The sequence below is a fragment of the Balaenoptera ricei genome, chromosome 4, assembly GCF_028023285.1.
Source record: "Balaenoptera ricei isolate mBalRic1 chromosome 4, mBalRic1.hap2, whole genome shotgun sequence".
NCBI classification, from domain to species: domain Eukaryota; kingdom Metazoa; phylum Chordata; class Mammalia; order Artiodactyla; family Balaenopteridae; genus Balaenoptera; species Balaenoptera ricei.
In genome coordinates this window covers 66,849,839-66,876,201 of record NC_082642.1, presented here as the reverse complement: position 1 = coordinate 66,876,201, position 26,363 = coordinate 66,849,839, and the positions used below count along the sequence as shown (strand labels likewise).

Here is a 26,363-nt window from a genome sequence, read left to right as displayed (position 1 = left end):
GGAACAAAGAAATGAAAATATCAAATAAAAGCCATTCTTGGGGACTTTCCCTGGCAGTCCAGTGGTTAGGACTCGGCGCCGTAGCCTAGGTTCAGTCCCTGGTCAAGGAACTAAGATCTGCAAGCCATGAGGCGCAGCCAAAAAAAGAGAGAGAGAGAGAAAAAAAGCCATTCTTTCCAATAATTTAACAAATAACCACTCAACTAAAAGTTGAGCATAAAATTGAAACTAAAAGCCTTCTGGTGATCAGCAAGCTTAAAAAGTAACTTTTATTTTGGTTGTGTTGGGTCTTCATTGCTGCGCGTGGGCCTTCTCTAGTTGTGGCGAGCGGGGGCTACTCTTCGTTGTAGAGCACGGGCTCTAGGCACGCGGGCTTCAGTAGTTGTGGCTCGCGGGCTCTAGAGCGCAGGCTCAGTAGTTGCAGTGCACGGGCTCAGTTGCTCCACGGCATGTGGGATCTTCCCAGACCAGGGATCAAACCCGTGTCCCCTGCACTGGCAGGCGGATTCTTAACCACTGCGCCACCAGAGAAGTCCAAAAGTAACATTTAAGTCTGAGGCAAATGCCAAAAATTAGGTTAGACACTTGGCATTCTTTCAATGTCCAAAAACCTGACCTTTAATATATCATTTACATTGTTACGACACTAGAACCTCTGGAATATTACACAACGTTTTAGCCTACACTTCCCCCGTGATTTTAGAATAACTGTTCGAAAATGAGCCACTGCCTCCCTCCAAAGAAAAAGCATACACCAGTTGTGATGTCTATCTTCAAGTCTCTCTAATGGAGGCTCTTTAAAGTTCCAAGGCAACTTGAAGCAGCATGGTGTACAGAGGCAGTCAATAAAAAGTGGGAAGATTCTCAGGGCCTTACTGGGAGTAACCACTTGAAAAATAAGAAAACAAGAAAACAGAAAGTCTGAGAAGTAAATGGGATGTGAACACCCATCTATTAAAGGATTATGTGCTCTATCACCCAACTCCATCCTCAATTGATTCCCTGGGTCTTTAAAACAGATATTATTCACAGACAGGGTATATATAAGCCTAAGGTCTGACTTCTCAATGCAAACCTTATAAGAAAAATACAGATGCCATTCCTCTGTAATTCATATAATATATATTTGTATTTAAATTACACTTATTTTCAGTCATGACTAAAGTCACCAAATAAATTATAAAGAAACAGCCATTCTATAAGGATGCTTTTTATATAGCCTTTTGCCAAGGTGATGAGAATTAAGATGAGTTATAAATAGATGCATGCTGCCAATGCAAAACAAGTCAGAAAAGATAAATGAGCTGCAAAACCCTGGCCAATTTAGCTACCAAACAACATCACTAACTAAAGCACATGCTTCAATGTGTCACAGGTTCCCTCATGAACTAGACGGACAACTCAATATTCCAATACACGTAAAGACCAAAGAAACTTCTACCCAAGTAACATGCCTCAGTGTGGAATTTTTCTAACTACTTAGAAAAACACAAGAATATTTTAACAACTCCTTCTAAAAATTAGAAGTCGTGAAACACAGCTAGATAACAACACAAGTCCATTTCTCTACACAGCTAAGGTTTATTAGCTCAGAAGAATTGATTTCCACTTTTAAAAAACACAAATGACCCTTGAAAAATGCAGGGCTAAGGGGCACCGACCCTCCACGCAGTCAAAAATCCGTCTGTAACTTATAGTCGGCCCTCTGCATTAGCAGGTCCTTGGTATCCTCAGTTGCACATCTGTGGACTCAACCAATGGTGGATGGTGTAGTTCTATAATACTTACTACTGAAAAATATAAGTTAGTGTATAAGTGGACCTATGCAGTCAAATCCGTGTTGTTCAAGGGTCAACTGTGATAGGAATGGAACCTTTTGCTGATATAAATACTCTCTAGTCAACCTGCCCCCCAAAACTAGTCCAAGTACCCCCAACTTTCTGCTATCTCCACTTAACTAGTTGCCTAGTTATTTGCAAAGCAGAAACCCTTGGCAAAGAAATTTTCTAAATGCAGACTGTCCATTTTATCCAAATGCACATCTACTATACCGCAAGGGGCAGGGAATGGGCAATAAAGAATGGATCCAGGTCAAATTATTCTAGTTAATGGTTGTACTAAACACATGCTGCACATAAAACAGGCTTCCTCTCAGCAATGATCTATCTGACGGTCACCTGCTAAAGAAAAAGGCCCAGGGCTGAGAAGCAATACCAATGTAGGCATGAACACTAAAGTGGCACTGAACTGTTTCTTCTGGAGGTCCACCAGAGTACAGCTTCAATTTAGTGTAACAGCAGAGCTGGCTGGAAAATTACTAGGCCGCTTCAGCAGCGGGCTCCTCAGCAGGCTGTTTATTTTTTGCATCTGCATTTGGAACTTAGAGATTAATGTTACTAATTTTATGCAGCTTGCTCACTACTATCCTGTTTGGGATATAACGTATCTAACTGCTATATAGTCATATTTTTAAGTCAATCATTTGGACAAAAAAAAAAAAAGTCTGCCAACATGAAAACAATTATGTATAAGCAAAACATATGTCTTAACACATTCTGGATGGAGAATAGTCCCATCTTTTCTTCCTGTGTGTGTGTGTGTGCATATATATTATTTTTACTGCACTATAAGACACATCAATGGCTATCATATCACATTCAAGATGACAAATATACATTTTCAAAAAAAAAAATTGAGAATTCGAGATTGGAAATCTACTATTAAATTTAATCTTATTCAAAGAGAAAATCAATATAGAAATGACTTAAATAAAAACATCTTGTCTAGGTAGTACCAGGGACATTTTACTGAAATAGAATAAAAAAATTCTGTTTCAATAAGTACCTAACGGAAACTCAATTCTTGGAGACTGTAAAAAAGATTGTAAATGCAAGTATTTGCATCTCTATCCCCTGGAACGCTGATACCTTGCATCTCTGTTTAATGTCCCCTAACTAGTGTATAAACAGTAAAACCAAGGCGCCTGGTCGTTTCTTCTGCCCTTCTTACGCTTTGAGGAGTGCTCAGTGTGGCAATGACTGGGGATTCAAATACTGTTCACTGAAAAGCAGAGGCCAAAACAACCAATACCTGGGTCCTAAGTTGTAAGACATATAATTGAAACCCTTCTACAAAGCTATACAAACCACAGCCCACACTAGTTCATTTTACAAGTCATAAGTAGAAAAGTAAGAGACTTAAAATCACTTCATCAGTATGATACACAATGAATGTGCCTGAGAAATCTTAAATATTTTTGCTATATTTAAAACCCAGTATGTGTAAGCACAGGAAGAAATTTCAAAGGTAAAAAAAGTTAACAATCCCCAGGTTGCAAGTTCAGATGACCCCAGAGCCCAGGCAGGTCTGGAAATTGAGTGACGTGGACAGGGTGGGGCCTGGGGACGACACTCCCCATCCAAAGCGGGCAGCTGCTGCTTTGTGCCAGTCAACTGCTGCCAGCCCAGTTATCAGATCTTCTGGGTTTTCAACATAAAGATCCAGAATTTTGTGTCAATCTTCCCATTTTTAAAGGTTGGCACCTAATTATTTTTTGTTAACTATAAAGATTTTTTTTTTTAAATGCCTGTATGACAAATGCAATAGGTAGCCAGTTTTCAAGCCCTGGTTTAGATGAATTAGATTTGTTCATTTCATTCATCCTTCATCCACTGTGAAGCACTTACTGAATGCTACCCTCAGACGCCAGGCACAGTGTGAACAAGAGACACATAGCCCCTGCTGCCCTGGAGTTTAGAGTGCAACCAGACAGTCAAACATTGCAATAAGTTGAAAACAATCATAATGTGAAAACCACCATAGCGTTTTAAATTGCTGTTATTTTGCAGTGCAACCTTGCCACGCCTGTGTTTTTCCTTAATCCTCTCCTTTTTGAAGGCAGCTCCCATTTGAAGGATACTGACTGCATCTTGTATCTTATTATTATTGCCTTTGGCTAATTAAATTCTGAAGTGTCCCTCAACCCAGACAGCTCAGAGCTGTCATAATTATATGTCATGTGTCATAATTATTGTGGGTGCCACATATAACACCATCCTCTGCACGGCATCAACATTTTCCTTTATGAGACAGAGATTATGCATAGGCTATGCCTTTTAGGAAGCCTGTGTAGGGAGTAGAATTGGCAAACCTAAGGCAGAGAGGTAAAATCAGACCACAGACCTGGATAAACTCACCTCACTTTTTTACAGTTAAAAGGAAGCCCTCAGAAACGGGGCTGGCTGCCTGTGCTGCTGGAAAGCAGCTTTGGTGGAGGGGTACTACTCAGGATCTGCACTTCTGCAGAATCGGTAATTGTGAGGAATAGACATCAAGAGGCCACGGGTGGGTCGCCAGGCTGGATGCATCACAGGACAGACAGATTCTCTAGAAAGAATACTGAAGAGCAAAGTTTCCAGAAAAGAGATTTAGATACGGTCTGCTTGGGGTGCCACTAATATTAGCTCCTCATTGACTATACTATCCCTACACAGTATTTACATTTCATAAAACAGAAACTGATTATATGATATGCAAAGCTTGAATAACTTCCAGCAAGGTCTCAGTTCAGGCTCAGCCTCCCCACAGACACCTTTCCCTGCCTGGTCTCTGTTTTCCTGCCCGCCTATCCCGTTCCCTGATCCACCCCTCCTCTGCGCTCCCAAGGCACTGATACATTCTGCAATCCAAGCACCTCTCCTGTGGTTCTACACATGTATAAATACAGCCTTTTTTCTTTCTTTTTTTTTTTTTTTGGTAAACCACATTTTGCTCCCTAACTACACTGCTCATTCCTTTAGGGCAAAAACAGTGTCTTATTCAGGTCTGTGTCACCAACACCTAATACAGTCCTGCACAGAAGACGTATGACAAATGCTTATTAAAATGAACAAAGTCACTCCTTAATTCAGTCATAAATCTTACCCTCTCACTCCTTCTTTCCACCCCAATCTCAAAGAAGAGAGCTGACAATCTTTACACAACAGGCCTTATAAGTTTGAGTAGTAGAGAGAACGCGGACAGCAGTTTGCAATAATAATTTTCTTTAAATATTTGCACAAGTTACACATCTCTCATATACTGTGATGCTGAAGAGTCTGACCAAAACTGAGCTTCCCCATACTTGGTTTCCCAAACCCAACATTTGACCAGCCTAACTTTTTCTACTTTCTAGCTCAAGCCCCAGCTTCTAAATAGGATTCTATCATAAAGGGAGATGTTATCTAATATTATTCAGCAATAATATTTTAACAGCCAGTCCCATTCTCATTTGAATATCCTTCTTTTTCCTGGACAAGGCCCCTAAGAGCCGTTTATTCATTTTTCTACACTATACTGATTGTAAACCTCTTTCTGGGTCCCCCTGACACAGTGGCCCGTCAGTATGTTTGAAGAGTAAACCTGTGTGGTGAGAGGATTTGAACTACTGAATGCAAGAAGGGAGCCGTCAGGGGAAAAGTTATTAAGAAGATATCAACCAGAACAGAAAAGGTCACTGGATTAGGAGGAGAAGTACATTTGCTGTAAAAGACGTGCTGATGACGAGCACCATCTGAACGTGGAAAGTTTTAATGTGTTTAATGTGCTGTCTGGAAATGTGTACTCAAAAGAATGATCCAGGAAAACTCTGGCTGTGTATTCTGTCTAGGGAAACAAAGGCTTTCAGAAAGAAGAAACAAAAGGGAAAAAAAAAACCTCACTCCCAATAAAATGACGTGCTAAATGCTGATCAACCGAAACAGGCTAAAGTTAAGACAATTGGACACAACTGAGGTAACTTTAACCTCCTGTCTTCCAGGGCACACATGTTACCAGGCTATCCCAGAAACAGTTTTCTATTTACATTTAAGGAGATCTACTTCCTGAAGAAGAGGCATTAAGAATACTCATTAGCAATTAATATTCAGGAAGCTTAAAAGAAAAAAGAAAAGCAAGACATAAGAAATAAAAAATGACAAAACATTTGCTAGGGGCTCTCTGTGTGCTAAATGCTAGTCAGAACAAAGAGGCGCCTAGCTCTCTCCCCACCCCACTGACCTAATGAATACGTATGTTAGAAGTGTCACTAAGAATATAAAGTGGCATACCACCATCGCGTAGGTTATAAGTGTCACAGATTAAATTAGCAAATCAGTAAATTCTAGGTGAACACTCTGTTCTTAACCTAATAGTTTCTTTAACTGGTGGCTGCTCTAATTCCTCTTCAGAGATTATTGAAATATTAAACCAATAGAACAAGTTGGAAATTGGGCTGATGCTTACTCTCTCATGCTCAAAACCAGCTGCTACTTCTTAAAATCTCTAAGATGTGCTAAAAGTACTTAACAAAGATAGTTCAATTAATACACCATTAGGTTCTAAAATGTTTCAGAACATTAGGTTCTGAAACGTAACGTATGAAATGCCAATATTTTGATTACTGAAGGGCATTCACTGTAATTTATACAGCCACACACAAAAGCTCAGGTGGAAACATGACTTTTATAACTCAAGAATAGTATGTGGTTAGGCATATTAAGGGAAGCAAACTTTATTTAGCTATGTTGATCTATTTAGAGGTAGAAGAAATTATAGTGAGAGAAGCAGATGTACTTTATTTAGAAAACAATAGTTAAAAATAAAGGTGTTCAACTTCACTCCTAGGTATATATGAGAGAAACGAAAACACACATCAACACAAAAATCTGCACACAAACATTCATAGTAGCATTGTTCATAATAGCCAAAAAGAGTAGAAACAATCCAAATGTCCATCAACTGATGAATGGAAAAATAAATTGTAGTATTATTCATACACTAGAATATTATTTGGCAATAAAAAAGGTATGAAGTACAAGCATACCTTGTTTCATTGAGCTTTTTTGCTTTATTGTGCTTTGCAGATAATTGTGTGTTTTACATATTGGTTTAACATGGCAACTCTGTGTGGAGTAAGTCTATCAGCGCCATTTTTCCAATAGTATTTGCTCACTTCCTGTCTCTGTGTCACATTTTGGTAGTTCTTGCAAAATTTCAAACTTTTTCATTATTATTATATTTGTTATGGTGATCTGCAATCAGTGATCTTTGATGTTACTATTACAAAAAGATTACGACTCACTGTAGGCTCAGATGGTTAGCATTTTTTAGCAATAAAATATTTTTAAATTAAGGTATGTACAATTTTTTAGACACGCTATTGCACACTTAAGAGACTACAGTATAGTGTAAACAGAACTTTTACATGCACTGAGAAACCAAAAAATTCACATGACTCACTGTATTGCAATATTCACTTTACTGCAGTGGCTTGGAACTGACCCCACAATATCTCCGAGGTATGCCTGTACTGATACATGCTACAACATGGGCGAACCTTAAAAACATTATGCTGAGTGAGAGAAGGCAGACACAGAAGACCACATATTGTATGATTTCATTTACATGAATGTCCATAATGGGCAAATTATCTACGGAGACAGAAAGTAGATGAGTGGTTGCCTAGGAATAGGGGAAAGAAGGGAATGGAGAGTGACTGCTAAAGGGTTTCTTTTCAGGGTGATAAAAATGTTCTAAGATTAATGGTAGTCTTGGTTGCACAATTCTGTGAATATAATCAATTTCGTCGAATTGTAAACTTTAAATAAGTGAATTACATGGCATGTGGATTATATCTCAATAAAGCTGTTAAGTAAGTTCCTTCTATCCACCTTGTGTATTTGTTATTGTTATTCTTGTTCATTTTTTAGTTGATAATATACTTTAAATCTTCATTCATTCATAATGAGGACGGCTTTTCATTTTAAGAAAAGAATCATCCTTTTCCTGCTACCTACATAAAATGACAAAACAAGGTTTCAAACTTAACATGACTTCGGATAATGAAAATTAACAGTGTTTCTTATTTAGAGAGCCAGAACGGAGCAGAGAATCTTGCCAAGAACTCGTCCTTAATTAAATCCAGAAACCAACAGGACAGAAATCAGGAGGATGAAGGCTGTGGGGACTGAAGAGCTTTCTCCTAACTGTGGTGGTTCTTTTGCATATATAGAAATAATTAGAATGCCCTCGGCACAGCTGCAATGTATTAAGAGTTGTAAACACATACAAGGTAAGCTTCACCTACACACTCCTAACAGAAATGTAGAGGCAGACCCTATAGCCAGAGGGCCGCTCTCTTCAACGGTATAATTTGGGAAGTGGCTCACCACTTTTTTGGCCTCACCATAAGTGCCTCTCCCTTAAAACGTCACCCCAGGGGTCTGCCGGGACAGTGCCTGCAATGTCCATCATTGAAGTCAGCCCTGTGCCTCCAAATGGTCCTTGTTGAAAAGTACTGCCTCAAGGGACAGCATGGTCAAAGCCTCCTGATCCTTTCACACAAACCCACCTGAGCATCACACCGCACGTGCTCTTAAGAGCAAGCAGCAAACAACAGCAGGCACCCCAGACAAGCACTCAAAACTCTTGCAGCCCGACTCTCGGATCCTCACTCCTGGTCCTTGTTCTTTTTGGTGACCCCCCCCATCCCTCCCCCTCCCCCACCTCCTCTCTGGTATTTCTCCATTATTTTGGTTTTGCTTGCTCCTTAGCCCAGGTTCCACACACAGGCCCTGGGGACTCTACCACACTTAACTCTGCCAAAACTAAACGTTAGGACCCAAAGGAAAAAGTGAAGGCTTGAGTGAATGAGGGAGACACAGAATGGGGACTCTGGGGGCAGAAAGAGGCAAAAAGAAATGTCAGGCACATAGGCCACTGCCTCAGCTAAGCCACAGTGACGACATCAAGGCATGATAAATCCTGGGCCATTCCTGCTGAGAGGAATATTTCAAACACACTCTGCCCAGTTAACAACTGTGCCCCATTAAGGGAAACTTAGGGTTAATGCCAGTCAACAGCTTGGCCCACATAACCTAAATGCCTAAATGTCAATGCTTCTAGCACAATCAAACATATTTGCGAATTAGAAAGACTGAAACATTCCCTTCCGATGAGTTTTGTTTAGAGTAAGTGTACCCTAGTCTGAGAAACCTCGATGTTTGTGACTGTTTATAAAACAGATTAACAAATCTTCCCATTTCTTGGCTTTATAGAAACCTTCTCAGGCGAAATCAAAATGTGATTTTATCAACCAAAATTATTAAGCAGCTTCTACTTAAGAGCTGAGGTAGATCTACAGAGTAGGAAACACCACAAGGCCTTCTGAGGAAATCCAGTCTTTTCAGTCACTGGTCATTTCTGGGAGCAAAGGAGTTTATTTCTGAAGAAAAAACTGGAAAATTCTAAGGGCTCTGTATGCTGGCTTATAAAAGTACAAAAGGCTACTCTATGCAAAATGAATTATAGAAATGAGGGAGAAATCAAAACACAAAAATGGTGCACAGCTACATGGATGGGTAGTCTCAGGTCTCCCAGGTACATATGCAAAATGGAACCAGGTGACAACATCTGAAAGACCTGCATTGTTTTCCAAGTTTAGTCATATTTGAATACCTTGTCCCTGCTTTTTTTTTTTTTTTTTTTTGGCCTCACCATGAGGCATGCGGGATCTTAGTTCCCCAACCAGTGATCGAACCCGTACCCCCTGCAGTGGAAGCGCCAAGTCTTAACCACTGGACCGCCAGGGAAGTCCCAACTTGCCCTTTTTTTTTTTATTGTTTTAATTAGTGAAAATAAAGGAGACCAAACACCGCATCTTGAAACTATTCATGGCACTTTGAGACCTCCCCATGAGTGGCCGGAGCAGAGCAGTGGCAGAATGATGGAGAGAGGCAAGCTCTAACCACAGAAGGTGGACTGGCCATGGTACTGCGCTCAGAGTTTATCTCGGGCAAACAGGACAGCTCTGAGCAGGGCAGTGACATGGTATGTTTATGTTGTTAGTAGACTGCTGTGTGGCAAATGCTTTCTGGTAGAGCAAAAGTAAAAGCAGCGAGACCAGTGAGAAGAACTGTCCTACCCTGGTGAGAGGTGTTGGCTTAGAGTCCAGGAGTGGTCACGGAAATGAAGTGGACACGGCAAAGTATGGTTTCAGCAATGTTCCTGAGGTAAGGCCAACAGGACTTGCTGACAGATTGGAATAGAAAGATGACAAGAAACAAGTGGAGACTCTGGAGATGAAGAGTAATAGAGGCAAGGAAGCAGAGGCTCTATTTAGAGAAGTACTGCTGTAAAGGGGAGCAGAGATACAAGATGGTAACTGGGAGAATGTGGAGTCAAGGGAGGGGGCTTGTTTCTGTTGGGTGGATGAGAGGTATAGCTATTTGTGTGTTTAAGATAAAAGATACTACAGTAGATGGGTGGAAATGAGCCGAGAGAGAGAATCAGGAGTCAGGAAGAGAGATACTTGCATCAGTGGCAAGAAGGGAGGAAATTTATTCAACTGACAAACATTTATTGAGCACCTATTAGATATTCTTTGTTCTTAAGAGGTTCACAGTCTAATGCAGGAGAAAGTGATATATATAAACTATTAAGCAGCAAAGCAATATCCAACAGAAGTATATACAAAGTATTAATGTACTATGACAGATGGGGGGTGGGGAAGAGCAACATACTGACATCAAATAAATGGCCAATTAACTTCTCTGAATTATTAATATATTTTGCATAAATATTTTTCAAGCGATTGCTCCCAATTCTACTTTTGATAAAACGAAGTCTTCTACTTTTGTGCTTCTAAAGAGCTACACAAGTATAAAAAAATGGCATTTATTTAGTATAAGACTGAGGGAACCCAGTTTTAGTAGTCAATTAAAAATTTAAATAATGTTATCAGCGACAATACTTGTCTCTAATAATTTTTAAAGTTTTACTTACCATTTAAAATTTTTCCCAAGTGCTACAGGAATGCGCTCAGGAATAACTTTTCAACTCTGTAATGTTAAGAAACTAGTGGCAAAGGAGTTTTTATAGAAAACAAGTACCATCATTTTCTGGGCAGCAGGCTCTACATTTGGAAGGACTGCTCCAGGAGCCAGGGTGGGTTCACACAGACCTGTGCCTCTTGTCGGGGCCAGTCACCCGCTGTGTGAGATAAAAACCCGATCCACCCTCTGAGCATCCTGCTCGGGCCATCCTGCTCTGACCAATCAGGCAAACCAGTCAAGCAAAATATATGACATGAGCAAACTGTATTTTATTCCAAAGACTTGTACATATTTTCAAAATGATCCATTTCAAAAATCAGACATTTGTTTTTGATGCTTCAAGAATACCAACTGGATTAGGTAAAGTTTGCTGTTCTCAAAAACTACAACTTCTGATATTTTAAATCATATAGTAATTCTACAACAAAAACACTTGACCTCTAGAGAACTACAAAGGTTCAAAATCACAGATCTTAAATCTCAAAATAAAACAATTTCTGGGTTAGCGGACTTCCCTGGCAGTCCTGTGGTTAAGACTTCGCCTTCCAAGGCAAGGGGTGCGGGTTCAATCCCCGGTTGGGGAGCTATGACCCCCACATGCCTTTTAGCCAAAAAACCAAAACAGAAAACAGAAGCAGTATTGTAACAAATTCAATAAAGACTTTAAAAATGGTCCACATTGGGCTTCCCTGGTGGCGCAGTGGTTGAGAGTCTGCCTGCCAATGCAGGGGATGCGGGTTCGAGCCCTGGTCTGGGAGGATCCCACGTGCCGCGGAGCAGCTGGGCCCGTGAGCCACAACTACTGAGCCTGCGCGTCTGGAGCCTGTGCTCCGCAACAAGAGAGGCCGTGATAGTGAGAGGCCTGCGCACCGCGATGAAGAGTGGCCCCCGCTTGCCGCAACTGGAGAAAGCCCTCGCACAGAAACGAAGACCCAACACAGACAAAAATAATAAAAAATAAATAAATTAATAAACACTTGACATATTAAAAAAAAAAAAAATGGTCTACATCAAAAAAAAACTTAAAAAAAAAAAAACAATTTCTGGGTTAATGTTTCTCACTTAGACAAGTTGACTTAAATTCCCTTCTTACTGCACCTACCTGCTGAGCTGCATCTCCATTCACCAAGTGAGGCATCATGGCTACCTCTCCGTTCAGCAATGGTGGCAGTTCCAGAGGGATCTGGTCGGTCATCATCATTGTGACATACATTCATGGAGAATTTCCCTCAACTGGCTTCCTGCAAGAAAATCACCATTTTTTTGAAAAGGACTCAAGACCACAAAAATTCACCTGTAACAAGTCAGCAATTTAAGTGCACCGTCATGAGGTCAGTCGAAACTCAAATTCTTCTAATCACAGTATTGTATTAAAAGGGGTGAAGCAAAACCCAGGAAATAGCCTGAATTAGGAGACCACAAACCTGAGTCTCTAAGAAGCCAAGTGAACACAACCTCTAGTTCCTCAGTTTCATTATTTAGCTATAAATTTTAAAAACTTATGAAAAATAGTAAGTCCCCTAACCCCAGGGACCTTCCTCAGAATAAAATGAGATAACAATTTGAGAGGCTAAAAGTGTCAAACGAACACTGATCATATCATTATCTTTAAGGTAATTACAGAAAATAAGGCCAAAGAGAATGAGCTATAAGAAGTTTTTCTCAAAAAAAAAAAAAAGCAGTTAACAAAGCAAGTAAACAAAGGTTAACTGCCTACACTGCAGTTGTTGTGATTTCTGACCTTGCCATTAAATTGGTAATTAATCATGTTTTAATTATCTCTCTCCCGTCACCTCCTTGAATTGGATTTAACCTGTTGCATATTTACAGCTTTATCACTTCTGCATGTCTTGAGCTTTCCTGTACCTGAGTACCCATGGCACCTTGTACGGAATAAGGCTTAACGGCACATTCCATTGTTTCCACAGAATAAATGATTTTCATACAGGTATTCAAAACAACACCAAGCCCACTTTCATTCCATAATGGTACTTGCCACCGACATCTAGCTTTTCAATATAACAGCAGGAAAACAATGAATTCCTATTCAGAATTATAATGTTCTTTAAGAAGTATTTATGTATCCTTCAATAATGCCTAAAACTTTTTGTCACAAAAAGTTTAATAGCATGGACAAAGAAGAATAAACAAACACACACGCACACTATTTTAAGTCAGTTCAGAAAGAAACTGCCATGTGGTTCATTCTAAATTTTTTCTCATTCATAATAAAGTCCCCCAAAATTTCAAATTCAAGAGGATTTGGTAAATGAATCCTTTAATACTCAATACCCAAATCAGGCAAAACAGTGGGGCAAATCCTTTAATGATTATCTCTAATTTGTCTCAGGTGTGACAAATAAAATATTTCTTCTCATTCTTAAAACCTCCATTCTGAATGTTAAATATATCTCCCTCCCCCAAATTCCACCCAAAAGAAACTCCTTCCCTGGAAGTATCAAATGATGCATAAAAGCCACCCAAGAGATTATAAACTTTATTTTAAATCAGTAAAATTTTACACTATTCATTATAACCCCATTTGGAGAAGCTAATTATTTTAAGCACCAAACAACAAAGTCTTGTCCCAACTAGGGAAGCACATTCTATAATAACAGGTCTTATAATGCAGTGTTACCAGTACCATCATGCTGTTTTATGAGGCAATTACTCAGTTCCTAAGCAAATAAAAGTACAAAACTCAAAGCCCAGTAGTTTATCCTAATGTAGGAAACAGATTCTTCCACAATAGAATTAACCAAAATAACTTCCACTGACACTATCATGACATGTTTGATTTTGAGTAGTACTACTAATGGAGTACTAATGTCCATTTCAATTTTATTTCAAATATACTTAACCCTACTAGTGCATGAAGAAAGAATGGCTAGTTCTCCTCAGATTGATATTACACAGGCCTATTTCTTAAGCGTAATGTTTTATTTAATGTTTCTTCAACGTGCAGGTTGGATAACCAGGGCACTAATTTACATTAAGGGTCTGAGGATAAAGCATCTGGGGGAAAGAAGCACTCCACACTCACTTCCACCTTTTCCTCACCCCTCCGCAGGGAAGAGCCCCAAGGCACTTGCTGGTGAGGTTATGGAGGTTGCGGTTCTGTCCCCTCCCCTCTCCTCTGCTAAAGTAGTGAGCACCAAAGCCCTCTCCCACTGCGGGAAAGTCCTGGTCATCTCACAGACAAGCATAAGGATAGAACCCGCTCTTTTTTCATCCTGTGCACGCAGGTACTGGTAGGAGGACATAATTGTGATCTAGTATAAAATTTAGGCATTCCTGGCCACCCATCCCTTATACCAAAGAATGTCTCAACTCCCAACATCATGTCTAACACTGACAATTCCAACTTAAGAAACCTTCTGGTTGGCGTCGAAATAAACAATGGGACTTGCTATCATCAAAACACAGCAATCCAGCCCCACTAGCTGGCACTCTTAAGCACAGGTGTCAAGTCCAAACTGGGCAGTTAAACTCCAGGTTCTGCAAGTGTGGGATAAAAGGACAGAGCCCCTCCCCAGTTCCATGAAAGTCTTATAAATCTACGATGAGGGAGGGTGGGAGCCAACAGAGAGCTGCAGAAACCCCCAAAGAAACCAAGTCCACTGGCACAAAGAGATAATTGTATCTGCTTTTGAAAATCGTACAGGCAACTTTGGGCAATGCAGCTATTCAATACAGAGAAAGATGCCTGAATCCTGTACTTCTTTTCTACTGGATGATGGATTATTCGCCTCACAGATGTGCAGTGGTTGTTGCAGATTACTGAGAGGGGAACAAGGGAGGGGAAGATGGAGAACTGTGCATAAAAAAATCAACTACTTGTACAATCAACTCAGCATACAGTGGGAACATATAAACGTCATACACTCCTAGTGCTTCAACTCAATCATGCAACAACCGTACCTTTAATCATGGAGAAAAATGGAAGAATAAAGTGAAGCCACAGAGCCACACTGCTCATAAGCAAAGTTGTTAACCCTCTTTACCCTAGGCCACCAGCTGGCTAAAATCCAAGGCCTACTTTCTAATGCCCAAGAGTTTCACCAAAGGTAAACCAGACTTTATCCTGCCTGCAATACAAGGTAAGAGACTGATCTAGAAGGGGTGGTTCATGCAGCCAACAATGTTTAAAAACCCCTTTCTACACTCCATGCACATACACAGGATATGTTCATTTGCCTGGAATTCAAGGGACATGTAGAAAAAGCAATAAATTACCTCTAGGCAACATAATGCCCAGCTACTTAACAAGGCAATTGCCTGCCAACCAGTCCTTAAATTATCATGGAACACCAACAATTTAGTGCCGTGGACCGGGACAAGAGAAAAGGCAGGAGAAGAATTATAAAAGAACGAAAACCATAGACGCAAAACATAAAACAGGGTACAAAGTAGTATTTACTATGGTTGTTACCATATTTTTGGTTATTCCCTGGTGATGGGGACGGGTGTCGGGTAGCAGGAGGTAATGACTTTTCCAAATACAAATGGAAAGTCAAATGTTCAAGTTGTAAATTGGGAAAACCACTCAGCCCTAACCATTGACAGCTGAAGAAGGTTAAGTCAGGCCAAGAGACTTGGGAAGGCTTGCCATGCATCAATCATTTAATGGTGACAGCTCCCCCAAAAGTGAGTCTCCTCTATTTTGGCCGATAACCCAGACAAAACTACACATGTACTCAACTTAAACACCTTAAGAGGTGCTTAAGCCTCAGCACCACTGCCTTGAGGAGACCTGGAGAATGTGACATGCCTAAGAAAGCTGACCGAACTTGAACTTTTCAAATGGAATTTTAAAAATGAAGCCATGAATGTGGAAGGCTTACTATTCAAACAGTTAACTTTAAGGACCAAAAACTTTATTTGCAATAATTGTGGATGGAAATTATACATTTTCTTACTTCATTATAGGGCAGTCTGGCCATAACTTTATTTTTTCTTAGGGATGTAGGGTCATTGTTTACAATACTGTGTTCAGTCACAAGGTGATGTACTAGGGAGTTACTAAGCATTCTGACCTTACATACTCAGAGAAATTCACCCTTACTTTGAGTTCTTATGTTTAAAATTCTATGGTATATTTTTTCCTCTCTCTTCCTCATTAGGCTGCACCACAAACCACACCTCCTCAAATCTGAGAAACATATCCTAAATTGGCTGTCTTACATCTTCCTTGGGCTGGGAAGCCAGGTTGTTAGTTATACACACACAGAGGAGTGGTCTCTGGGGTCTCAGAAGCTCCCCTCTGTGCCCTGCACCGTCCTCCTTGACCACGTGCTGATTATCAGCTCTGAGGGAAGCTGCGTGAGCCAGATGTGTGATCTCTGGATAACTGAGCTGTACCTGTTTTCCGTGTCAGTCAGAAAGTCTCATGAGAAATCACCCTGACAAAACCCGCATTGTCCTGGTCTGGGTTCCTTCTCCCTCGGACAGATGTGTATCTGAGCTGGCCAGAGCTTTCACAGAACTCATGTACTTCATTCAAGGCTCTACCACAACCACACTGTCCTCCTCACACACAACTGAGCTCTTGCAATAAATCCATTCTTTAGACCACTACCATTTACAAATAAAGAATAAATAAATGTGCTGCAAAACTAATCCGACTAAACCAATAGAAAATAGATGACCTCTACTACAATGCTTTTTTCTAATTCTCTGAATTTTTTTTTTTTTTTTCACATAGAGCTCCAAGGTTTCACTCCTATTCTTTTTATTCTTACCCATACTTCTATTTCAAAGAATTCGGTGACAACCACAGGCCCTCACAACCTCTCCCCCTAACCACACATCCTAACACTAAAACCACAAGTGCTTCATGCCCGGCCAGTTCTATTCTTTTGATTGACAGGGAAGGGATGCCACGTGAGCACTTGTGGTTAACCTCCCTCTCTCCTGAAAGCAAGTCGTTTGTTACCGTCCTTACCTGCTAGCAAGGTCCAGAACCAAAGAACTTCTAGGCTAATGGCGGGGGGGCGGGGGGGCTGCATACTCTGAAAAACAGATCCTCACTGCTGGTAAGACGTTTAATTCTGTCCAAATATGCCCCCAAAGCTTTTACAAAACACCTTATTTTAAAATAATATTGCAAAGGGTCTTCAGTTTTTACATGACTCTAGGCAACTGGGTTATTACTTTTTCCCTTTATTTTGCTTCCCTCACTCCAAGTCCAAAAAGGTTTTCCATGGTATTTTGGCCCCAGCCTATCCTAAGAAACACACACAGCCAATTTCATAAAAACCTGATTCTCAGGAGAGAACCACAGATCCATTTCCAAAGGCCAGAAAAAGCAATCATATACTAGGAAGAATTTCTAACTTGAAAAAAACCAAAGCCCTGATCACCGCTGGAGAAGGTTTAAGTCTGTGGACCTGGCCTTCATATTAGTAACAGAATGTCCTGGTCCTCACTCCATAGGCTGATGACCTGAATTTCCTTACATTAATTCAAGATGTGAGTTAGCAGTACAGTACACAAATGGGTTTCAGATGACAAGAGAAAAGGAAACCTAACGGCACCAAAAAGAGCAAAGCATCACCAGCAGCGCCAAACGGGGTGGTCCTGCTGGGTGAGAGGAGACGGGCTCCCCGAGTCAAGTCTCAGGCCAGCGCCAAGGCGCAGGCTCCCAGGCTCACTTCACCTACACCCTGATGTGGCTTCTGACCTATCCTAAACTATCACGGGGAAGTGTGTAAAAAATAAAAGCAGTATGAGAACCGATAAGAAGAATGTATGTGTGCCAATTACACCTCAATTTAAAAAAAAAAAAAAAAAATGCACATCATCAGTTTTGACTTTTTGCTTCCATTCTGCAATTCAAGTGCACTTTCAGAAATGAAATGGGTTCCTTGATGAATGGGAAATGGATGGAAACCCACCAATTAAGACCTATGAAGCAATTAGGAAAATAAATAATCTAATAAATAATAATAAAATAATTTTCAGAATTCATACCACTAAAGTTAATTGTGATTCCATAAAGCTTGTATCTTTTCCAATAAAATATACATTAACCAATCACCTTCACATAATATAAACAGCATGTAAACATTTTGCTTGCTACATGCTTGTTCTGCAGCCTGGGAAAAATATTCTCAGGGGCACATTAGTAAAATCATAGCTTGATTCATACTTCAACAAAAGTTCCTTCTCTACTAAAAATACTAAATGACTTCCAATAGTAAGAATCTATTGTGGACCAGGTGTCAGAAAATCTTCACAAACATACCAGAGAAATGTTCTAGCCATTTTTTTAAATAGTAATAAGGAAAAGAACTTTTTTTCCTGATTCAACATGGCAAGAAAAACCCCATTAGTAGTCAAAATGACAACAGGATAAACTTACTGAATCACAAAAAAAACTCGGGCTTTGTTGTGCTGTGTCGTGTTTGAGGCAGATGGGTTTGAGAGGTTACCAACAAATTACTGTCTCTCTTTTCAAAGAATATAATTATCAGATAGCTAATGTTTTATGAGTGATTACAAGTTTCTTAATGGCTTCCAATGTAAAACCTAAGCCTAATAAAACCTAATTTATTACAACAAACGTTTGTGCAGCTGATTTACACTGTTTATGCCATGACTGTAGTAAAAAAGAAAAATCTTAAAAAGTCAAAATTTGACAGAGAATCATGTAGCACAGAAAAAAGAAAGAAAAACTGCTTTCATGAACTTCCTTCTCATACAGGTGGCCGTTATGTACATATGCCCTCAGTCACAAGGACTGACAGCTTCTTAGTGTGTAGTCTTCCACTCTAAGTTTTATTAGCAAGATTTAGAAAAACAAAGAGGGAGAGAGGAGGAAGGGAAAGAGGAACACTGAGAGAGGAAGAGAGAGAAGAAAAAAGTTTTTAAAAAGTTATACACATTCTTACAACTAACGAGATATCGAAGTATCATTTGCTATTTTATTTTCATCAGAAAAACCTCTTACCTTCCTGCTCCATTCTGGTTTTGAAAGGTAAACCCCTGATGATATTTCAAGACCTAGAAACTCTCAAAACGGTTCTAGCCTTTGGAGCAAAACTAGGAACAGCTTTCTGATGATAACTGTGGAAACACCAACAGCGTCAATAGAAAGAAAAAAAATGAGGAAAACAAGACAGAAACACTGTGCAACCTCCTTTGCCTCTGAAATTGCGAAAAACCTGCTCAACACACATCGGCCTGTTTTTACTATGCTCCTGCTACTGTGAAAGCAGGACTTTTCTTGCCCTTCTGGTAACACTAAAGCATGGGCCGTGGCACTGGCTCTGACCGTGTGGAATTACCATGTGGCCATTTAGGAACCTGATGGGGGGCGCTGCCACTGGACAGGAAAAGGCTGCAGGTGGTTTCAGTGCTTCTCTGTACCATCTCTCCCGTACACTGTGGGCAACCATGAGGAAAGGTACTTGTACAGGCAAACACTCTCCTTCACTTTTCTGAAAATCAAATTAAATTGTGCCCAAAAAAAGGATATGGAGAGAAACTAAAGATATTTATTAGAATTTTTCACAGCCCTTCCACTAAAAACTGTTCAAAGGACCAGTATGTTATGGCAAAAAAGCACTAGAGCAGAGAGACCCCAAGACTAAGTATTGGAAAATATGAGTTCTAATTTGAGGTTTGCCAATAATTAGCTTTAAATTTGGGCAATTAATTTCTTCTTTTACAAAATGACAAGATTATAGATTCGCCTTTAAGGTTTCTTTTTGCTCTTAATAGACTATGTTTCAAAACACCATTGCCTACTGTGCTCACTTCATACAGATTAAACAAAAGCTAAAAAGAGAGGTTTACTCAAACTCTAAGAACCTGTTAGTTTCTCTTACTTGTATGAGTATAATCTGAGCCTTCTGCATAAGAGAGGAAGAATCTAAGTAAAATGTTGAAAAAGAACGTATTGAGTAAATAGTGATAGCAATCACTGTGTTTTTATGCCAATGAAATCTAATTTTACAGCTGAGTTCTACACAGCTGTGAAAGAAAGACTCTTGCCATGGCTTGCCACTTGAATGAAAGGAGTGGTGATAACTGTTCATGCAGAAAAACCTCTTGAGACATGAGCAGTACCTGGAGGTATGCACCCAGCTGGTTGGTTGAGGCACAAATAGTCTGGAATTTGTCTTCTTGTCTGACATGGGTTCATTAGTGAAGTTAAATCACAGTTGTCTGAAAAAGTTCCTAACCTTAAAGACACTCTCGCTTTTTGCATCCAATTATAAACACAGGAGAATTAGGTGGCAAAGTTTAAATTCACAGAGAAATCCCGTGAAACTGAGTTACATTAAAAGCACCGCTGCCACCACTGCCACAGATTAAATAACAATAAATGATTCAAGCAATAAATAAAAAAAAGAATCGTCTACTGTGCTCCAGAGGCCAAGGAGGGATGCCAAATAGTCTAATGTATAGGCCCTGCCTTTGAGAATCCATAGATGCTTTCTTTTCTTTTTTAATTTGGCAAAGCATAGTCATGTCTGAACTCAAAACTACCATATAGGAAAGGCACTATTTTCTGAGAAGGAAAAAAAAAAACCCCACATATCTAAGGGTCATATGTAAGCATTATATGCATCCTGAGGCTACTTTTATCAATGTAATTCTCCATGAATATACAGAGGCTGGTTGCTTCCATAGCCCTTCAATATACTCCAAATATTTAAGGAAACACAAAAACTTAAAAAAAAATTCTATCACTACATATACACAATCTCTGGACCTCTGATCCACATCCACACATAAACAGCTCAGTTCTGCAAATATTAACTAAAAGGGAAAGGGGGCCCAACTACAAAAGAGGTTTACGAACCAAAGGCCTGTTTGTTTTGTTCATTGTTTTTAAACGGTGTTTAAAGAAGTTTGCAGACATAATTAGACATTTTTATTAGAACACCTAGACTCAAGGCACACTCAGCACAGTAAATCTCACATCCCTCTCTCACATCCCAAGGATGACAGTCTAGCATCTAACAAGAAACATTCCAAAGCTATGAGCCCTTATTTTCACACATATCCAAGCTAACTTTGTCACATACTTTATCCAAAGATGAGAAGAACTGAAAATATTTCTTTTCAATGAGATTCGGAATTGTGTGGTTGTTTATATCTTTTTCTATAGGATGTTGAAAACAAGTCCAAGAACAGAAGAGGTCACTCCTAAAACCCTCTCCAGCTCCAGGTCTCGGCACCTCCCCACCAGTCAACCTGCAAGCTGCAAGGGCGGGGCAGATATAGAAAGAGATGAGATGGGAAATCAGAAGACACGCTCTCCTCTCCATCCCAGCACCAGAAGCTCACTCCTCACCCAGCCCTTGGGCTACTTACTACCACCTGCCTGGAAGCCCCACGGCACTGTGACAGGTCCCACTGCTCCTCAGGGCTGTGACTCAAGGTGGGCCTGCACAGGCCCTCTGGGTCTCAGTCTCTTCATCTGTAATGTGGGTTCTTTAACACAACTTCTAGAGTCTCCTCTAATGAAATCCAAAATGTATTTTATTACTCTGCTTTTAGAGATCTATTATGAATTAAATTCACATTTCTACAACCACTTGGGTACCTAACAGCCACGTGTAACACCCTTTATTGGTGTGTGGGTGGGATGTGTTGCAGACACCCAACAACTGACTGTTTCTGGGAAAGGATGAGAGAAAGAGCCCCAAAGCAAAGAAAGGCACGGCTTTCAGCCCCTGCACACTAATTCTTACCTAGCCTCTCAACCTTCGTGTGAAGGAGGCAGTATTCCCCTCTTAAAAGGTATTGCAGCTAAGACTGAGAGAGGTTAAGTAAGGTGCCCAAAGAGACTCAGAAAGTGATGGTTAAGAGTCAATGCTCTCTGAGCGAGCTGATTATAACATCTAAGAATCTAGCAACAAAACATGGAAGTGGAAGGACTGATGAAAAATTCATAGGTTAGTGAATTTTAAAATTAGATAAAACAAGCACACAGTACAAAATTCAAAAGATAACTTTCGAAGACATCCAATCAAAGTACATTTCTCTCCTATCCAGTCCCCAGTTGCCCATACACAAAGGCAACAACTGTGAGTTTTGGGTGTATCCTTACCAAGATGCAGACTTAATGATTTTTTAAAACACTTTCTAAAGTAGCTTAAGGAAGGTTGAACAAATCCACTGTACTATCATGTAGTCCAGATGGTTAAAAATTAGGGAGAAAAAGAAACCAAACTATAAACTACTAAAGTTACACCCTCTGTGTTGATTTTCAAAGAGATATGCCATGATTAAACACAAAAGTAAAATTACTTCACAAAGGAGGGCAGCTTAGCAAGTCATCGATGAGGAGAGTGTCAGAACAAGGTATTTGGTACAAAGGGTTTCAAGATTCTATTATTTTCAATATCCCAAAAGGACTCAGCTGAAAGGAATCTTCTAAAATAGCATCAAACAAAAGGCCATGAACAGAGATAATCATTCATTCTTTTAACAAATACTTATTGAGCATCCACTATGTACCAGGGACTGGACTGGACTAGAATTCTAGGATTCTAGAAATAAAGTCATGATGTTAAATAGCATTACACTGAAATGTTATATTCGATTAACCCAAATCCACATTGGATACTTCTGACAAAACCGAAGTCAACAGACCGCCCTGCTCTATGAAACCTTTCATCTGAGATAAGCTCCAATGTCTAAATTTGGTTTCCCAGCTGTGGCATCTTTCCTACTCTTAAGAGTGTGCCAGAAGATGAATTTGTCTTCAAAACATGCCCCCTGCCTCAACCTTCATTTCTGATTAGCCAGGAGGATACTAAAATTGTTTCTTTAATCAGCTCATATAGAATTCAATCATGTTTATTTAACAAACTCAGTTTTGTTGAACTGAATAGATGTTATAAAACACTCATTACAAGGAAGAGCTCTGAAGCCGTTACTTCAGCCCGGTAGAAGCATCACTGATGTTTTCTCCAATTTATACTTAAATATGTATTTCAAAGATTTCTAACATTTTATTACTAATTTTAGATGTTGGTTCAAATATTTCTTCCTCCCCTATGTGGGGGAGGGTCGAGAAATCAATGAGAATAGTATAGGATACACTGAAAATCAGTTTACAAACATGTTTTTTAAAACAAACTATTTCTTAAAGAATCATTACAACTGATGACATTCTCATAAGCAGCTCTGTATTTCACCTAATGTGACTAAACACAAAGCAAATACCAGGTGTTCCTTAGAACTTACAAGGTACTGAAACAGAAAATTCACATGAAATGACACTTATAAAGAAACAAATTAGCAGGTGCAAAGACACACTGTGTAAGGGAACATCTATTTACTGTATCAGATTTTAGCCCATTACAACAAAATTTTAACATGAGCAACCACTTTACTAATTCAGACTAATATTTTTGAAAACACAAAACTGTGGAATTTTTCAGAAAAAACATTTTCTTTCTTTTACGGAGGGGGGGGGGGGGGGGAACAACAACTGTCCCGTACCATAGAGCATCAAAGAGCTTTAATAAATGAAATGGCAATTGGTGTATACATACTTATATGCAAACAGACGAATCTAAATGTTTGAAAGCATGATGCTTGCCTATATTCTAAATACTCCCTGTGAATAATGATGACATCATTAATTACACTAATATAATTTGTTAAGAAAATGTAAGGGGGCTGCATTCATTTATTTAATAAATACTCACTTAGGTTCTGCTCTGTGTAAGACACTCTTTTGTTCTAAAATCATTCAAATTCTAAATTTAAGGAGTCCACTAATAGGCTTTAAAATCTTTCCAGAAAAATAATTTTAAATTTCAACTCTGCTACAAAATGCATGTTCTCCAATTCAATTTTCATATTTCTCCTCAAGTGAAAGCATGAAAGACACAAGATACTTTTCAGTTAACATTATTGAAGAACTCAGAAGCATAAGATTGAAAAAGACAAATAACATTTTAGGATTATTAATAGTTATGACCTCATGAACCCCATTAAAAGAATCTCAGGAACACCCAAGGGTCCCCCATACCACACTTTGACAACCACTGCTCCATGCCAAGCACCTTAGATGTAAAAATATAAGAAAAATTTAAACTCACTTTCTAGTAGACAAAGATTGCTGTCCGTATTTTATACTCTATACATCCACAATTCACCCGGCAGGGTCTGAACAGAGAATAATTAATCCAAATGAAAAGGTATCCAAATTCCACCATGGATTTTTCTCGACAGGACTTTATGTTACACTCTTTAAAGTACTTTGGTGAAACAAATTCATTTGGTAAAATCTTGAGAAAAGAGCAACAGGCTGGGGGGATAGGAAATGGATGTTGGGGACCAGGTACTCCGCTGCTGGGAATGTCAGCAAACATTCAGGGACCGGGTGGGACCTGACTCCAATAAATCCAGGCCCATTACACGGGGACCCCGTTCAATCTCTCGAGTAATCATATCCATGCCCTGGATTCAAAGCAAACGATCAACTCCAAGGAAATAAAGACAAATAATTTTGTGTTGCCATTACCAAGTAAGAATCTTATCTGCTCTGATCTCTAGACCTTCATTTACTGCTCAATAGAGCCCATTCGAAATCCCAAGATGACTTGATCTAGTATTTTCTAGGGTCACTACTTTATTTTCTTTAGCCACAGCCTATTATGTCTTTCATCAGAGAACCCAAAAGGAGTTTTCTGAGGCATAAGGATAACTCTTAAAACAAGAACCTCAAGTTTTAAATATAGACAGAACAGTTAGTAAGAAGGTGACATTCATTTCCTAGAGCAGGAGAATTAGCAAGATCAAAATATGCCACAGCTAATTGATTTACATTCAGCAAACACTCTTAGATAAGTGGCTTCCCTTTTATTTTTAAAAATAGATTTAACAAGCATATTAATTTTCCACCAGCCATTATAAATAAATGGAACTACAAAATATCATTCTTTGCAAGGGAGTTCTGGCCAGTCGCTGTGAGCCTGACCCTGAGTGGAATGTGTATTTACATTGCCGAGAGGGTGCATTGTGTACTGGTGGGAAAGCACTTCTCACAAACCTCCCATTCAAGGGAGGCCTCCACAATAGGTACTCACACAGGAAGCAGGCCTCGCTAACAGCACCTCCAACTGTTCCAGAGAGAACTTTCCAAGGCAGGGGACGGTGAACCACTGTAAATGCCATGTTCACAGGCCCCCACTGCCTACACTTCAGGGTTAACAAAGCTGGTGTTGTCCACAGTCATTCCCCCGAGTTCTTCCCGAGGTAAAAGGGACACAGTCAACAACTGCATTTCATTTTTCTAGCTAATCTCTTAGGGTATCACTTTGTTTAAAAAAAAAAAAATCACAAGGCCATGACATTTGTCTCTCAAATAAACTGGAAAATACTCCCAGGAAGTTATTGCTTTTCAAAACTAATGAAAGGTGTTAGTATTGAATATGCAATTTTTAAAAAATCAAAACTTCAACACTCACTTCATTATCTCTACTGAAAATTAGGGTTCCTTAAATACTGACCATTTTGCTTAACTGCAAAGCAAAAAAAATAATTATTTTAACTCCTCAAATAGGAAAGTGGGCATTGTCAGCATCATATCAATGACTTTTGCACAAATACGTGAGGAAATAAAGATAATGGTGACACATGCCATCAAATTAACCAACTGCTGATGGAAAATGCAATTAACAAATAGGTTTTACCAATTTACTACTACACTATATAACTACCAGTTTGACTTTTTCCTCCCTACCTGAGCTTTTTTAAAAAAACACAACCAGGTTCTTTCAAAAATGTTGATTAAATTCTCAATACCCAAGTTTCTCAACCTGCAAAAGAGAGGAATATTCTTAGGCCATTAAATAACTTAATGACATTGGGCAAGGGGCAACTCCTCTGGCTTATTTTTCTCATTTCTCTAATTAGAGGACTAAACTCCATCACCAAGGTCCCTGCCAGCTCTAATAATCTATCGATTTGGGGACAGCAACAAAGAACATCACATTTAATACATACATCTCAAGGGTTTATTGGAAGTCTAATACTTAAGGCAGCCACCATAAAATAAAAGGCATCTGCACCCATGCCAACCATAAATAACAGCACTTACTAGCTTCAGGAAGTCACTATTGCAATACAGAAAAAGTAAACCAGAAATCACATGGAAACGCTCATAACACAATATTCAGGGAAAGGTACACAGAGTATATATGTACATGTAATTGTTTATGAGACTGAAATGAAATAAAACCACAATGTTAACAATGGTTAACCTATGGATAATGAAATGAGTTATATTTTTTCCTTTGTACTTAACTATTTTTGAGCATCTATAATTTTTATAATCATAAAAGTTAACTTTTAAAAACCCATATAATTCAATCTACGTTGCACCATGTGACTGTTCAAATTTTCGCGATGAAATATTTCCAAACCACTGTACAACATAAGGTAAAGACCTAAAAGATTCGGATTTAGCCAAGTCTCCCAGAACGAACTCACCATTCAGCTGGGGACTATGTGGAAGGCAACAATGGAAGCACATCTGTG

At 39.3% G+C, this 26,363-nt stretch overlaps 1 protein-coding gene across 4 annotated transcripts in view; it reads right to left on the bottom strand.

Moving 5' to 3' along the window:
* Positions 1-26,363, bottom strand: part of FNDC3B (fibronectin type III domain containing 3B) — a 350,111-nt gene that overhangs the window by 271,502 nt on the left and 52,246 nt on the right. For all 4 annotated transcript variants that reach the window (XM_059920533.1, XM_059920537.1, XM_059920536.1 and 1 more), the window contains exon 2: positions 11,953-12,091. In XM_059920533.1, coding sequence (XP_059776516.1) covers positions 11,953-12,063 — 111 coding nt within the window. In that variant the 5' untranslated portion in view covers positions 12,064-12,091. The remainder of the gene's footprint in view (positions 1-11,952; positions 12,092-26,363) is intronic.